General features: G+C 39.9%; 1 protein-coding gene across 4 annotated transcripts in view; it reads right to left on the bottom strand.

The window, feature by feature from the left end:
• DUSP22 (dual specificity phosphatase 22) overlaps positions 1-12,850 on the bottom strand; it is a 44,059-nt gene that overhangs the window by 12,457 nt on the left and 18,752 nt on the right. For all 4 annotated transcript variants that reach the window (XM_071452889.1, XM_071452899.1, XM_071452914.1 and 1 more), the window contains one exon: positions 1,304-1,353. In XM_071452889.1, the coding sequence (XP_071308990.1) occupies positions 1,304-1,353 (50 nt within the window). The remainder of the gene's footprint in view (positions 1-1,303; positions 1,354-12,850) is intronic.

The raw sequence follows: 12,850 nt of genomic DNA, 5'->3' as shown, positions 1-12,850 counted from the left end.
CCCATTCCCAATTGATCTCTATTAACAAAGGAAGCAGATTTAGAAAATGTTGTCAAAAATGCTACACACTTCAAAAAGCCAATGAACAGTTAATGACATGTGAATGTTTTCCTCTAACCTCATATTAGCTTTCCTTCCCAAAATGATACTTCTTCAAATGTATTTATTTTTATTCTAAAGATTAAGGCCATGGAAGTTGTCCATGACAAAGGCATTAGCTCTCTGCTTTCTCATTACAGACCTGAAATTTAGGGGATTAGGGTGTTTTTTATTGCGGGTGGGGTGTGGTGCTTTTTTTTTCCCTTCCCCTAAAATCATGACAGAAATGCAGAATGAAAAGGCAAATCATCACACATCAAGTGCCACATTGGAATCTTTCTAGAGTATGAGAAACACATGCTCTAAAAATATCTCCCAAAAGCATGAGCCAGAAAATTGCTGTGATACAAGAGAAAAGCAGTGCTGCATTTCTTTCTGTACCTAGCAGGCCTCTTTCCACTACTTGTTTCTCTACCAAAACTTGGTAGCAGGATGTGGCTGAAACCCCCTTCACCTCTCCCCAACATAAACAGTGAGCTCTAGAAGAAAGAGCTGGTCACCATCCAGGTTCTTTTGTTTTGACATCTCTTTGGAATCAAGACTTGCCATGCTCAATTAAAACCAGGGTAAATCAATTAGCGTTACATGAACTTTAGCAGAGGTGAGAAAGAGCAGGGCTTGGCACCCTAGTTGCAGTATCTATGGCCTCAAGGTGAGAGTCACTGCAGGACAGAAAACTCCCTGCCACGCCAGCTTATACTAAGAGCAGCAGGGACTTCTGAGGCAGGTTCAAGAAGTCCCCAGCAGATTGTCACGGCGGTAGTTTGCATACAGGGATTTTGTTTTGAAGGCCCACTGTGAGGAATTTATTTCAACCCTTGAGGCACCAGGCTTCAAACATCTTTCAAATATTTTGTTTTGTTAATGGCTGCAGTTGGCACTAAAAAGAAAAAAAAGAAGGACCCAAACAACACAAAGATTTACAAAAACAGTGGCTAGAATAAACTGTGACTGAATTAGGCCCAGATTCACTAAGGAATTCCTGAAGTTTAAGGCCACAAATCAAGAGTGTTTACATACTGAGACTCCTACAAACACACACAAAAAGCAGGGTGAAATGAAGCGTTACTGTGTTTTCTTAACGGATTAGACCCCACATTTGTGTAAGACTCATTAGAGATCAGAATCAGAGCTTTCAGCAAATTTTAAAATAGGCATCATGGGATTTCTGGGGTTTTGTGATTTACTTTTAAAAAATACTTACAAGTTCTGTGAGGGTGAGTCAGCAGCAGGAATGCACAGATACTTCATTCCCTGTGTAAAGAAGCAAAAAGGTATGAGAAGAAAAGATTCAAGTTAAACACATTCATCCATCACAGCACAAGTCCTGCTCTAGACTGGTGGAATATTAATGATTTTGAGGAAGCAACACCATCATTCAGACAGAGATCATCTCTATACAGTCAGATTTAAAAAGACTTGCTTTCACATTGCTATGGCGCCAGCATATAGCTTAGTCATGCATCTCCCAAGGCTCAATAGTGAGCTTCTAAAAAAAGGAGCATCTATACGAAAAAGATCTAAACTTCTTTCTAAAAACACAATTGTTCTTACATTTCTAGGAAAATGAAGCTGCATTTTCTCCTGCCCTTCTCTTTCTCTGAACAGATGTTACAGCCTGAAATTGTGATATGTAGTTTCTTTTAAACTCACACAATCATTTTTCTTTACCCAGTTGATAAACCAAACAAAATTTATTTCAAAGAAGAAACATGTTTGTGGTACAGACTTTGGTTTTTTTTATTTTTGGAAACCTTCAAGAAGGACAACCATAAAACTCATACTTTTTTTCCACAAAGTTAGCCTCTCTTTCTTAGTCAGCTATCATAATAAGTTACCAGATCAAGTAGGGAAGTTAGATAATCATTTCTGATGCATTAAAAATGTCACTGGATATATTTAAAACAGCACATCTACAATCCTACACTACTGCTTTGCATTGTCAATGCTCATTTCAACTGTCATTTTATTTTCCAAAGTTTTTTTGCTCCTATGACTGTTAAGAAATTGAAAAATTCTGAAAGCACATTTAGGTGACTTCTCAAATAGGATTTCCAGAATACATTCTGCAGCTCAGACACACAAAACTACATTATTCATGGGAACTCTATTAAATTACCTCAGATGCTGAGCTATGACTTCTTCAGATGCACTTGTAAAAACAAGAATTCAAGCAAAAGGGTCATTATAAAATGCAACTAAATCCATCCTTTTGTAACAATGCACACTCCTGTAATAATCCAAATAATCATGTTTATGTTGAACATAAACATGTTCAACACCACACATGGAAAGTCGCAGATTTATGTACAAGAGATGCTTTGCCAACAAGGTGGAACAATCTGCCACCCACCAGGCATTTTATTTGCCAGCTGGGGAAAGAAGAGGATTTTTTACTGCTCAAGTGTGTGGCTACCTGAGGCAGCATTATCTACAAACCCTTTGCTTCGCTGGCTCAGAAACCCCTCCATATTTCCACTATATATACTTTGTTCCTTCACTTGCCATTGCACAAATAGCTCTTTTACAAGAGATCCTGACCCCAGCACCATGACACACCCCTGCAAGGTGCACAAACTTCACCACTATGTCAGAGAGATTGTGGGAAACAATCAGAAACAGTCAGAAACATTGTGGGAAACCAGGAGGGCTCCACAGCCAAAAGCTGATCCAGAACAACTTATATAGATACACTCATTTAGAAAGAGAGCATAGCAGCAATACGTATATTGATAGGCTGCTGAGCCAAGGATAATTAATTATATTGACAGATTAATTACAATAATAAGCATTTGTATGACACATCTGAGAGCTTTGTGTTGGACACTAGGATCACTTCAAGTGAGTCACTCCAGTAGAACAAGGGCCTGAGACCCGAAAGTAAATTTACATGCTATTCTTTCCCCATCACCTCTAGCAACTCCCTACCATCGAAAAATTGAAAATTGAGGACAGGAGATGGGTTAGCTCTGGAGCGCAGTACGTGCCAGAAGGTTCTCTTCTCCAGCACACACTGACGCAAGTTGTTCCGCAGATTTCAGAACCCATGGCACAAGCTGAGTGCAGAGGGGCTTTCAGATTGTGCTCACTCTAAAAGCAGAAGTAGCACCCAGCACAAATATAAGACCTGCAATGTTCCTTTTTTTGTCATGGCTGGTTAGTTCCAACTACTGCAAGCAAGCATGAAACCAGCCTATGAGAGACCGCACATGGTCCCAAATGGCTCATCCAAAGCCTGATCCTGGACATCTTCAGCATTTACAACTTCCAGCGAAGTCCACAGCACACTTTTCATTACTGGGCTTGCAAATGCTCAGCATCAGCCTGTTAGCTTTATTAATAAATCTTCTCAGAAAGGAGATGGTTTAAGTTACTGGAATTTGGTATTTTGACTGATGTATATCACCTGTGTTTTTGGAAGGCTGTGGTGATGGACTCCTCCCTGTGAGGAAATAATCACACACTCAACTCAGAAATAGTTAGAGGTGGGATTTCAAAAGTACTGTGCAGTGACCTAACCCATCTCCCACAAAAATCAACAGTGAAACTCTCAGCAACTTCGAGCCAAACACAGTTTGGCCAGAGCTGGTAACTCCTGAGGATCCCACCCTACCATCTAGTTTTGTTTCTCTTGGTTGAAATAATAATTATAATAATGGGATCAAATACCATTCATCATAATTGTATACTTGAAATACAACATCACCACAAGATTGTATGAAGCAGGTATTCATACACAAGACAGCATTTTTTGTGTAGATATTCCTACATTGATTGCTGCAATTAGATTTTCCCCACACACACTGTATAGACTTTCTTTTTTTTTAACATATCAGCAATAGGAAGACACAATTGCTGAACTCTGCTGTTTGTGACTCTTTTTGGAAAAAAAACTAACCAGGATCACAATATTTGTATATCTGTGCCCCAAGACACTACTGTCTTTCCTGTGCACATAACCTGCAGATACCGTCGAAGAACTGTCCCAAAGGGACCTTCCAAGCAGAACAGTTTATGCCAAGCAAACAAACAGCTACCTACAACATTTAATATAGGGTACTAGCATGCAAGGAAGACAGAAACACCACTATTTTCTTACCTAGCAGTTTGTTTGCCATTCTCAAACTGCGAAGCATAAAATGTTAGGTGACAACAATCACCGGAACAGTGACTACAACAGAGTAGCTAAATCAAAGACTGTTAAAACCAGCTTCTTGTGAAAATTTCAACAGGCTCCAAATTAGTCTCTAGTCAGCAGTTTCATTAAATAAACCTGAATCCAGCTGCAGGTGCAATATCCCAGTTGAACCAAAATGGCATATTAATAAAGATAGAAAGACAAATACAAATTTTACGCCAACCATATGGAAGTCTTTCTTTACATCTTTTTAAATTAAGGACACTTTGTTGCCTAAGAATGACAATTCTGTAAAATTATTCAGTGAAGGAAGGACAGAACAACTCAAAACAGGTATTGTGCCAACTTCACCTACACACACCAAATTATGCTACAGAGCAGCTCATTTCAAAACATGTCTTTTATTCGAAACAAAGGGAAAAGCTTGCAAAGCCTAAAAACTGATGAAAAGAGGAACACCTTTTAAAATCCTATACAAAGTAATACAACCCCTTTATTTATTGCATATTCTTACATATATATTGTTATTCAAAAATTTCTTCAGCTGACAGCTATGTCAGTCATGCTTTATCTCTCCAAACACACTTTTCCTCAGAGTATCCAATTAAAATCTATTGCTCCAGCCTTTTTAATTACACAGAATCTATGTATATTATTAGGTAATATAACATCCCAAACATATGGAACAGGTACAAACCCAAGCTCCTAGGGCAATGAGATGCTGAACACAGAATTTTTCTGCTCATCTCAATTCACTACTTTCCACTTCTTACTTTGAAATCACTGCACAGTTTCCTTTCTTCATCAATCACTTTACCACCAAACACCCCTACCTTCCAACACACACCCCCCCCCCAGACTTTTTGCTTATTACTTACATGGTGATCCTAACTGATGCCACCATCAAATAAAAGCAGTGCTTCCATTTCTTTTGGTTATTTAACCTGTTATCATTGTCCCAAAAAAAACCCCAGTAAAATAAAATATAATTTACTTTTTTTGTTTTCTGTTTCAGCAGAGTAACCACCAAAACTAGATTTCTCTCGTAGGCCCTGAAACTGAGTGCTGCAGTTAAACCGATACAGTGAGAGCTAACAAAACTATGGCAAGTATTCAGATTTCAAGATTGTCAAAGCTGAAACAAGGGAGAGTTAAGTAAAATTTCTAAAATTCACTGTTGTTTGAGAAACAACAACACTTTCATCACAGATTCTGGAATTAATAAGCCAGTTCTACTGCAGTGAAGATCAAGGGATTAAACCAGATTTCAGGTGCATACATATATATGCAGAAGCCTTACACTACAGTCAATAACGCATTAATGGAATTCTGTCAATATTCAAACTTCTAATTATTTTAGAGGTTGATTTACTAAGGTTGGAAATTGAACAGTTTTGTCACATTTGGAAAAGTCAGTAAGACTAAAGAACAAGACTCTCCCAATATCATTAGTTTTTTAAAAAGATAATTACATCTTTGCTATTAAATCCAGTATTTCATTCAGTGCTCAGGAACACAACAGTCTAGTATAGGGAAAACTCTCTTTCTATTCTACTTAAACAGAATCTTATTTTTAAAACTCCAACTTCATTTTAACTAAACTTGTAAAAGCTGGAATTTGGGCTTTTTTGAAAGAACTTGTAGAATTTTGCAGTAGCAGAATGACATATCTCTAAGTGCCAAATGTCAGCTAATGGATCAATGAGTGAAAACAGGACCTTTGCAGAGCACACACAAATTCAATTGTACAATACCAAGAATGATTTCGGCTCTGAACAGGATAAAGTGCAAAAAGTACTGCAAGACAAATGCAGTATCTATACAGATGGCTGCTCCTTTGCAAAGATCAAAGATATTCTGAAGTCATTGAGAATGATAATCAGTTTGATTACATCTTAACTATACTAATATGTGTTTTATATGTGAAAGGAAACTGCCCAGTGATTCTTATATAAAATGAGCACTCACAAAACAGCTTGCACGAAGATAAGAAGGACTAAAAATGCTACTCATCATTTCATGTTCAGTGGGTTTTCCAGTAATGTTTTTACAGATGTTCTTCAGAATATCATGTTTGCCACTGCTGTACATACATTTCTGAGCTTCTAGTTAGCATTGGAAGCCTGAATCTAGACTGTCAGATTTTAAAAGTTGAGGAGAGGGGGAAAGAACATCAAATTACAAAATTTCTGCTCTCCAAGGGCAAAGAGTAGGGGGAAGGGTCCGTAAAAAAAAAAGTTCAAAAAGAGCAGTATTGTATTTTTGGCATTAAACTTTTCTATTTAAATTTATGTAAAGATACCATCAACGATTTCCAAGAATTTTTTTTTAAACATAAAACCCTAAACTTATATTTGTGAACCAAGATGCAAATAGAAAACCTCCAGCACCTGGCAAGTTCTTTCAGGTTAGTCAAAAACCATGTGTTAATTTGAGTCGTCACATCAACAGATGAGGACAGGAGGACTTATTTTTGTTTAGGGGCATTTCAGCAAAAAAGCTAAAGTGGGAAACAGCCGGCACAAAGCTTCCTCAAGCCAAACCAATGAGAGTTTATAAAGGGTTTAGTCCAGTAATGTACCAAACTGAACCTACTAAACTGAAAACCGTTCAACCGTTTGTTTGTCCTTTCAGTTACTTTCTGTAGCAATCACCATTAGTGCTGATTTTATTAATGACTCATAGAAAATGCATTTGTGTTTCAGCCTAGGATAACCACTAATTGACTTGAGCGAACAACACACTCAGGTTTGGCTTTGAAAAATATTATAAACAAAATTGGGATTACATGAACAATGTGAACAGCAGCAAATGGGATGCTTCTGCAATAGAATTCATATGTTTCATTCTTGCTATCAGGAATAATACAATGTCAGAATTTTTTACAATGCTGGTTCATAGTTTTCTTAGGAAGTAGTCTCAGTGACACTTCTGAAAAGCTCCTTAAGGCTGGAATGTGCCAATCACAAATAGAAAGTGTCCTGTGAAAATCCTCTTTCCCCATCTCTAAAATTAAAAGAGGCAAATGTTGAAAATTTAAGGATTTTTTTTAAGTGCACAGAGCTGTGGTTATTATTTCTAATTCTAACCCTGAATTCTTGTTCTAACCTGTCTCATGAAAGAATGCAGAGTGGGAGAAAACACTAATGGCTTTGTATTAAATTGTGGTTTATCTCCTTCAGGACATACCAAGAGTATTTACAGGACTTCAGCTGAGAGGAAGGACTTTGTTAGTCTGTCTTAACTACATGATTTATTCAAGCTCCCAGGCATGTCAGGGCATATCTGAGCACTACCAATCACACTTATCCCTGAACCCTCAAGGGGGTCCCTGAGTGCTACAATAAAACAATATATCACAACTGCCTCTTTCTTTAAGGGAATGCTGGAATATGATCACTGCACCTCTGGAATAAGCTCACTTTACTTTTTACAAGGGCATACAGTGACAGAATAAAGAGCAATGGGTTCAATCTGAGAGAGAGGAAGTTTAGATTAGATACTAAACATAAATTCTTTACTGTGAGGGTGATGAGACACTAGAGCAGGTTACCCAGAGAAGCTGTGTAGTCACCATCCCTGGAAATGTTTAAGGCCAGATTGGATGGTCTAGAGGAAAGTGTTCCTGCCCATCCATGGCAGGGGGGTTGGAACTAGATGATCTTTAAGGTCCCTTTCTACCCAAACCATTCTATGATTCTGTGATTAGAAGTGTGGGTTAACACATTCCACATCGTGTCCTCTGCAGAGGCAGGTCAGAGCACTTGTCCTGTTCTGGTTAACACCAAAACCAAGCAATCAGAAACACCAGACATCTACTGGTCTCAACATCCCTCATGCAAACAGCTCACAATTGAAAGCTCCAAGCAGTCCTCATCCTCTCCTCCCTGCCACCTGCCATGACAGGAATGTGCTTCCCTCGACACAGCTCATGTGTGATGAGCAAGTCAAACTATGAGCTAATTTAGTGCATCACCAGAGCAGCCTCTGCCAGGAGGACCCCATCATAAAGGCCTGGCCTGACACACTTTAAAAGCTGCTTTGTGCAAGTCTGTTGGCTTCTTAGTGGGCTACTGGGGTAATATTTGAAAAATTAGTCAGAGCTCCCAGCTTCACAAGCAGAATCAATGCCCCAGACAGGGCATTACTTCAAACTAGAATCATCTGGTGCTGCTACACCTGAAAGAAAAATGGTAGCTGTTTTGCTCAGCATGGTCTTCTGAAACATCTCATGAGGGGAAACCTTTACCATGAAAAGACAGTGAAACATCACAGAGGAAAGTTAAGGGTTTTTGTTAGAAGAAGTGCTTGTATACTTTCTCTTGAAGTTAATACAATGGCTGAAAACCAAACAGCTTCTAACACTGGTGATATACGAGTTTAGTGCTACGGATGGAAATGCAACAGTCCAACTTGACTAAATTATTGATTTGTAGAGCTGGTCTTTATACTACAGCCATGACCTTGCTATATGATAATAGCACCTCTGATTTTGAAGGCTGTCTTACCATCTTCCTCTTTAACAGTTCCTGTAAGTGTTTGGGTTGGATCTCAATGACAACAGAACCTGCACATGCTGCCCAGTGATACCCAGCAGGGCCTTCAATTGTCATGTCACCAAGATGCAATTTTCATCTATGAAAGGCCTTTTACAGTTCAAGACTTCTGCATGCTATCCAATATTGCAATACAGTTTTAACAGATTGGCTGTTTCCACTTCCTGAGCAGTACCTCTCCAGAATAAACATATGTTGATGTTTTGTGTTTAAAAAAAAAAATTACAGCTGATTGGTTTCCCAGTATTTCCCTTTTTAGTTAGTTCATGTTAAGCAGTGATATGCCTTTGAGTCCAGGCAAATGCTTTCTGGACTACTATCTCTGTGAGGACAGGCCTCAGAGAGTGAGGGATGAACAGATCAAGGGCAGCCCTGCCTAGAAGGACTTGGGGGTGCTGCTGGATGAGAAGCTCAACACAGCCCAGCCATGAGCACTCAGTGGCCAGAAAGCCAACAGCATCCTGAGCTGCATCCAAAGCAGTGTGGCCAGCAGGGCAAGGGAAGGGATTCTGCCCCTTTGCACTGCTCTGCTGAGACCCCACCTGGAGTGCTGCATCCAGCTCTGGGGCCCTCAACACAAGGAGCACATGGACCTGCTGGAACAGAGTCCAGAGAAGGGCTACTGAGATGCTTGTTTAAAGGGATGGAGCACCTCTCCTATAAGAAAAGGCTAAGAGAATTGGGATTGTTCAGCCTGATAAAGAGAAAGCTTTGGGGTATCCTAATTGTGGCCTTCTAGTCCATGAAGGGAGCCTACAAGAAAAATGGAGAGGGACTTTTTTCCAGAGCATGTAGTGATAGGACAAGGGAAAAGTACTTCAAACTGAAAGAGAGTAGGTTTAGATTAGATTATAGGAAAAAATTCTTTACTGTGAGGGTGAGACACTGGAACAGGTTGCCCAGAGAAGCTGTGGATGCCCCATCCCTGGAAGTGTTCATGGCCAGGCTGGACGGGGCTCTGAGCAATCTGGTGTAGTGGAAGGTGTCCCTGTCCAAAGCAGGGGGCTGGAATGAGATGGTCTCTAAATTCCCTTCTAACCCAAGCCATTCTCTGAATCTATAACTACAAAATAAATCACTAAGGCAGCCTTCAGCACTTCCAAAGTTATCAGGTGAAGAAACTGGGGACATAACACAGGACTTCTTTTTTTTAGGGTAATTGCTGCTATACATACACATAAAAATATTAACTCAATCCAGAAAGTGCAGCCATGAGAGAAAGAAGTTTCCCCAAACTTGGAATAGAAGGAAAGAATTCGAAAACTTAAAGGAGATAAGACCAAAGTTATCACATTAAGTGCTAACTGCAGATATTATAGGTTTCTATAGTCAGAACCTACATAGCTGCAAAATTGCAATCCACAAACTGTGCTAACCAGATTACTTGCATTGTGCCAGAGCTGCCACTTCAGTTCTTCTAAAAGAGCTGACTGCTTTCTCAAAAAGCACACATGTATAGTCTAAAGATCATGGGTAAACATGCAAGATTATCAAGCTCAGCTAAAACTGAATTAAGACTTAGAACATTCAGCCAGGCTTGAAAAATATGAAGCAAGATTCCATATCTTAATGCAAGCTGGTATGAATCCATTATCTATACCAGGTCTTCAGGCTATGACCATTTATCTTATAAACATTTCTCAGTTTTTCATAGGTGTTCATTTAGCTCCTCACTATCTTCCAAAGGTCTGAATTTAGCAGCCAGTTGTACACTTTATTTTTAATTCATAATCTTGATTCAGCACTTCCTCTTGTGATTTCCCCAGTTGCAAGCTTCTCATCCTTAATACCTTATGAAACAGGTATATCACAGCATTCAGCAGTGATTAATCTGGTGCAGAGAAGTTATACATCTCCTCCACAGCATCCTTATTTTTCCACAACTTCTATTCCTCACACTTACTGGTTCTGTTCCAGTTACAGCATCTTTTCATTGCCTGTATTCTATTAATGCATTTGACTGTTTACCCAGGGAGTATGAAAGATTTTTCTAAAATATCATCACAGAGCTTTTTAACTGTTGTGCCCTTTCAGTTCCCTTTCAGACTAAGTTTTTGAAACCCTATTTCTATTAGAATAAAAATTTTACAATTTGAAAAGAAAAAAGTATTTAAAATTCTTTTTAAGACAACCTGTCTGAGAGTTCTTTACTTCCAAAGTTACATTTCATTTAAGTTGTGCAGGCTGCATAAACTGATAGACTGGACAAAAGAGATTTAAAAATCATAGATTGTGCCAAGTTGGAAGAGGCCAATCAGGATCATCCAGTTCACCTCCCAGCCCTGCACAGGACACCCCAAAAACTACACCAAGTTCCCTGAGAGTGTTGTCCAAATACTTCTTGAACTCTGACAGGTTTGGTACTGGTGCCCACTTCCCTGGGGATCCTGTTCCAGTGCCCAACTACCCTCTGGGTGAAAAACTTTTTTCCTGAAAACCAACCTAAACCTACCCTGACTCAGCTTCATGCTGTTTCCTTAAGTCCTGGTCATGAGAGTGAAGAGATCATTACTTGCACCTTTGCTTCCCCTCCAGAGGATGCTGAAGACCACAATGAGGTCTCCCCTGAGTCTCCTCTTCTCCAGGCTGAACAGAACAAGTGACCTCAGCTATTCTTCATATGGCTTTCCCTCAAGGCCCTTCACCACACTCATGGCCCTTCTCTGGACACTCTCCAATAACTCAATGTCTTTTTTATATTGTGCTACTCAAAACCACACATAGTAGTTCAGTCAGCAACCAGCTTTTCTCTGCCTTCTCCATGCCTCCACCCACCCACCATATCAACACTCATGGAGGTAGTCAAATTCAGGAAAAAAGAGGGGAAAACCACTGCTCTGGAGACAGCACATACCAGATTAAGATGATATTGTTAATGGCATCAGAATACAAAGGAAAAACAGATAACTGTCCTCTTAGGGTGCTCTGGCCAACTCTGCAGAATGAGGGGGAAAAGATCAACATACTGAAAATAAAAACCAAACAAATATTCTGAAGCCACAGAAAACAAAGAAAGAAAACTGACGTACATACAGAGGCACCACACATGCAAAAAGCTAATCTTAATGCAGTTCCTCATTAACTGAGGGAACAACTGAGAGCTTCTGTGACAGGGGACAGTACAGGCATGCCCACATGAACTCTTGTTAATTTAAAATCAACATTACTGTGATTGTTATGATGTCTACCAGATGAGTGCAGCATCAAAGCTTCCTGTGACACAGCAGGAGTCAATCTGACAATGATAATGCTATAAATAAATTAATGCCAAAGGACTCCACAATCACAGGCGACTGGTAATGGCATTCATACATTTACTAGATCAAACCCCTGGTGCAGGTCAAGAGCAGCAGCAAAATTACTGGCAACTGACAAATGTGTGGTGGACTGTGAGAAAGAAGCTGCTGGTTTCAGTCCATTTCCTGACTGATGGACAGGTGTCTGCAATGCTCACAACAGTCACCACAACTGGCACCTCAAAATGTCTCAGACAGACCGAGCACTGTGAAATGCTCCAGCTCTAAAATGCAAAGTGTAAAGACTGCTACAACCCAGCCTCACCTAAATCAACTTCCACACAAAAATGAAGCATATGAGAAAACCCACCTTTACCTCTGGAAATATATTCCAGCAATTGCTAACCCGCACACTCAAAGTCTTGCTTCCTTCCAGTCTGAATCTGAGACACGTCATTTGCCAGCCACAATGACAGATATTGCCAGCCACAGACCCGATATGGACTTTCCACACAGAAATGGGACCCACAGAATGCCTATCCATCCCTGCCTCTCTTTGGGGATGACACCTCCCTGGGACTGGGTCTGAGCACCTGTTCGACAAGAACAACTCAGTACTCCTCCCTCTCCCAGGCCTCACACTGTCCTCCTTCCTGCTTTGCAAACAGCAACCACTGCCCAATGCAGCAGAGGAAGCATTCTTCCTTCTACCAGCATTTAAACCTGTGGTTGTGGGGAGGAATAATGAGAGAATGAATTAGAATGCTTGTAAATTCAGCTTCTTGGACATGACTGTCCACCACAGCCTACACTTTCCAGAA

Source organism: Agelaius tricolor, unplaced genomic scaffold (assembly GCF_023055355.1).
Source record: "Agelaius tricolor isolate 1412-34295 unplaced genomic scaffold, bAgeTri1.0.p SCAF_2, whole genome shotgun sequence".
NCBI lineage: Eukaryota > Metazoa > Chordata > Aves > Passeriformes > Icteridae > Agelaius > Agelaius tricolor.
The sequence above is the reverse complement of the archived record's forward strand: the minus strand, read 5'-3'. Positions and strand labels throughout refer to the sequence as shown.